Source organism: Arachis stenosperma, chromosome 4 (assembly GCF_014773155.1).
Source record: "Arachis stenosperma cultivar V10309 chromosome 4, arast.V10309.gnm1.PFL2, whole genome shotgun sequence".
Taxonomy (NCBI): Eukaryota; Viridiplantae; Streptophyta; class Magnoliopsida; order Fabales; family Fabaceae; genus Arachis; species Arachis stenosperma.
Genome location: NC_080380.1, coordinates 147,643,387 through 147,647,063, shown reverse-complemented (window position 1 = coordinate 147,647,063; position 3,677 = coordinate 147,643,387). Strand labels below are relative to the sequence as shown.

General features: G+C 45.8%; 1 protein-coding gene across 1 annotated transcript; it reads left to right on the top strand.

The window, feature by feature from the left end:
- The first annotated feature begins 1,141 nt into the window (after positions 1-1,141).
- LOC130975889 (uncharacterized) lies at positions 1,142-3,448 on the top strand. Its single transcript, XM_057900607.1, has one exon. It carries the CDS (start codon positions 1,142-1,144, stop codon positions 3,446-3,448), a length of 2,307 nt encoding a protein of 768 aa, XP_057756590.1.
- The last annotated feature ends 229 nt before the right edge of the window (positions 3,449-3,677 follow it).

The window sequence follows — 3,677 nt, the reverse complement described above, 5'->3', positions numbered from 1 at the left end:
CCTCTTCTATTGACGTGGTGGACAGTAGGATCCTTTTTAATTTTTTTTTAAAGTAAGAGAGAACAGTAAAAAAAAGTTTGTGTTTATTTAAATTATATGAAATAATATAATATTAAAGAATATTTATAATAAGTGTCAAAAGAATTGAAATAATAAGATGTATTATCTTATAATAAATATTAAGGTAAGTTAAATAATTCTAAAAAAAGTTAATTCATCCTAATATATTCTAATAATTACCTTAAGGTAAATTTTTAGTTTCCGTTATAGTTAGTTAATAAAGGGTGGGTAATTTTGTTACTTTGGGCTAAAATCTACTTTTCCTTTATAAATTTTATGTGTATATAATATAAGAAAAATTTTAAATGTATCGGAAACACCAGTGTTCTAATTATTTTAACCGTTGATTTTAATTAATATATAATATATAGTATTTATAATTCAAATCAACAGTTAAAACAACTAAAATACCGATATTTTTAGTATACTTAAAATTCTTCCTATAATATATAAAGGCTCGTATGTGTTGTGATTTTTTGCTTAAGTTGTGACAGCATATTATTGAGGCTTGTTGCTCTGCAATAAAAGGGGAAAGGGGGATTCACTGACAACATTATTATCTTCGCAATAATGATCTGACATTGACTTATAAAATGACAAACACCAAGACTTGCAAAGGAGACTATTTATTCTATATATTCAATTGAGCTATTATATTATGGAGTGGAGTGTTAACAAATAAGTAAATTTTGGGGGAAAAAACCAGTGTAAACCAATGCCATCTCAAATTGACGTATATAAGCCAAAGTGAAAATCGTTTTAATAATGCGCAGGATCTTGTATATATATAATTCGAACCAATATGGTTCGAATTGCAAATGAAAGTAATTCGAACCGAGGCAGTTCGAATTACAACCTGAATTTTCTTCATAAATCGAACCAGTTCGGTTCGAACTTCAAGTTCACATAATTCGAACCAATGTGGTTCGAATTATAGAGAGAGAGTCTGGCCTTAGTAATTCGAACCGGGCTGGTTCGAATTACACAAAACTTAGTTCGAACAGGGCCGGTTCGAATTAGTGGGAGAGAGACCTCTATATAACCGTTCTAAACGTGAGTTGGTCTCATTAGATGGAGTAAGATGGCTAGTGAGGAGAGTTTTGTTGTTCTGGTTCACCACAGAGGATCCATTAAGAGGAAAACTCGTTCCGGAGTGAAGTTCACAGATAAGGATCCTCTCTGTATTATCGTGAATCCAACGATAAGGTATGATGAACTTGTTAGATCTGTCCTGATGAAACTTGGCCTGGAAGGTGCGAAGCGGGTTAAGAAGTTTTTCTATCGCATTCCAGTCTCGATCCTGCACGATACGGTGAAGTATGATTGTCTGACGATTGGTAGTGATGAGGACCTGCAAGTCATGTTTCTTTGTCGGAGGCAGTTTCCGGAGGTGAGGACACCAGAATTGCTCGCAAAGCTGGTTGATGTGGTATCCAGCTCAGGGGGTTCGAACCGGAATACCACCAATGTAGTCACGGCAGCTGGTTCCAGTTCCTGGGCTGCCGTGGCTTCTTCCTCCGTCCCAGTGTACGAGCCAGCGGTCCAACTTGTCGCCTCCCCGTCTTTTGCTGTTGATCTGAATGACGGTGTAGGCGACGAGGTAGGATCCGTTGATATTCTGCCGACCGCCTTACAGGACGTTCCACCGGTTGGCGTCGGAGACGGAGTCTTGGGTGATGCAGAGGAGGACGACGTCGAGCCGGATACGATTGAGGATGACAGTGGCGACGAGGTTGGAGCGAATGGGCCTGCATTGGCGGGCGGTCGTTCTAGCTCTGGCACACAGCAGTATCCACCACATTTTTCCTCGTTGGACCTGGACGCCATGAGACATGAGGGGATTTTAGGGCACGCTGTTGGATTCGGAGCTAGAGATGCCGAAGGGACTGCTGGTCTGACAGAGTTCCAGGTTGGTCAGCAATTCCAGGATAAAGATGAGGCCCTGTTAAGTGTGAAGACTTACAGCATCCGGCGAGGGGTACAGTACAAGGTGGTGGAGTCCGATCACCGCCGGTATGTGGGCAAGTGTTCCGAGTTTGGGAATGGGTGCACATGGTTGATTCGACTGAGTCTCCGGAAGCGCAAGGGCATTTGGGAGGTCAAACGGTACAATGGACCTCACACTTGCCTGGCCACATCCATCTCGAGTGACCACAGGAGTTTGGATTATCATGTGATTTCGGCGTTCATTATGCCAATGGTTAGGGCTGACGCATCCGTGAGCATAAAGGTGCTCCTGAACGCCACGGCAGCGCACTTTGGTTTTAGGCCGACTTACCGGAGGGTTTGGATGGCAAAGCAGAAGGCTATTGCCCTCATCTACGGTGACTGGGATGAGTCATACAACGACATACCTAGGTGGGTGTTGGGTGTCCAGCTGACGATGCCCGGTAGTGTTGCGGTCCTTAAGACGAGCCCGGTTCGAGTTGGAGGACAGGTGGACGAGTCTCAAGCGTACTTCTACAGACTTTTCTGGACTTTCCTGCCGTGCATCGAGGCATTCCGTCATTGCAAGCCGCTAGTCAGCATTGACGGCACACATCTGTATGGAAAGTATGGGGGAATGTTGCTCATCGCGATTGCACAGGACGGGAACTCCAACATTCTACCTGTCGCATTCGCACTAGTAGAGGGTGAGAATGCGGAGTCCTGGACATTCTTTCTCTCGCACCTTCGACAGCACGTGACCCCGCAGCCCGGTCTGCTGGTTATATCGGACAGGCACAACGGCATCAAGGCTGCGCTTGAGGCCCCTGACGGCGGTTGGTTACCGCCATCTGCGTACCGTGCATTCTGCATACAACACGTAGCGGCTAATTTTGCCCTTACCTTCAAGGGCAAAGACGCTAGGAGGCTTCTAGTGAACGCGGCGTATGCGAAGACCGAGGTTGAATTTGATTACTGGTTTGATAATCTGCGATCTGAAGATCCGGCGATGTGTGAGTGGGCAAACCGGATTGATTACTCGTTGTGGACTCAGCATCGTGATGAGGGGCGGAGATTCGGTCACATGACGACGAACATCTTCGACTGTGTGAACTCTATCCTCAAGGGGGTCAGAAATCTCCCTGTAGCATCCCTGGTCAAGGCAACATATGGTAGGCTTGCGGAACTCTTTGTTCGCAAGGGGAGAGAGGCTAAGGCCCAGATGGGAACAGGACAACAATTCAGTCAGCATTTGGTGAAGTGTATTGAGGCCAACTTGAAGAGGGCCAGGTGCTTCACGGTGACGCTGTATGACCGGGATAACTCCGAGTTCACTGTAGCAGAGACCACTCCGACTGGTTCTTTCTCCTTGGGTACTTACAGAGTATCACTTGCCTCTCGGACATGTGACTGCGGTTACTTCCAGGCTCTTCATTTCCCGTGTCAGCACGCACTTGCATGATGTGCCTACTCACGGGTCACCTGGACCTCTTACGTTCACAGCGTCTATCAGATTAGCTCGGTGTTCAGTGTGAATCAGATGGGATTCACACCTCCGATCCCGGAGGGCTTCTGGCCACCTTACGACGGGCCCACGGTGATTCCAGACCCTAACAAGAGGTGTGCGAGAGAGGGTCGTCCTAGATCCACTAGGATACAAACGAATATGGACGAGGCAGATCCGAATCGGC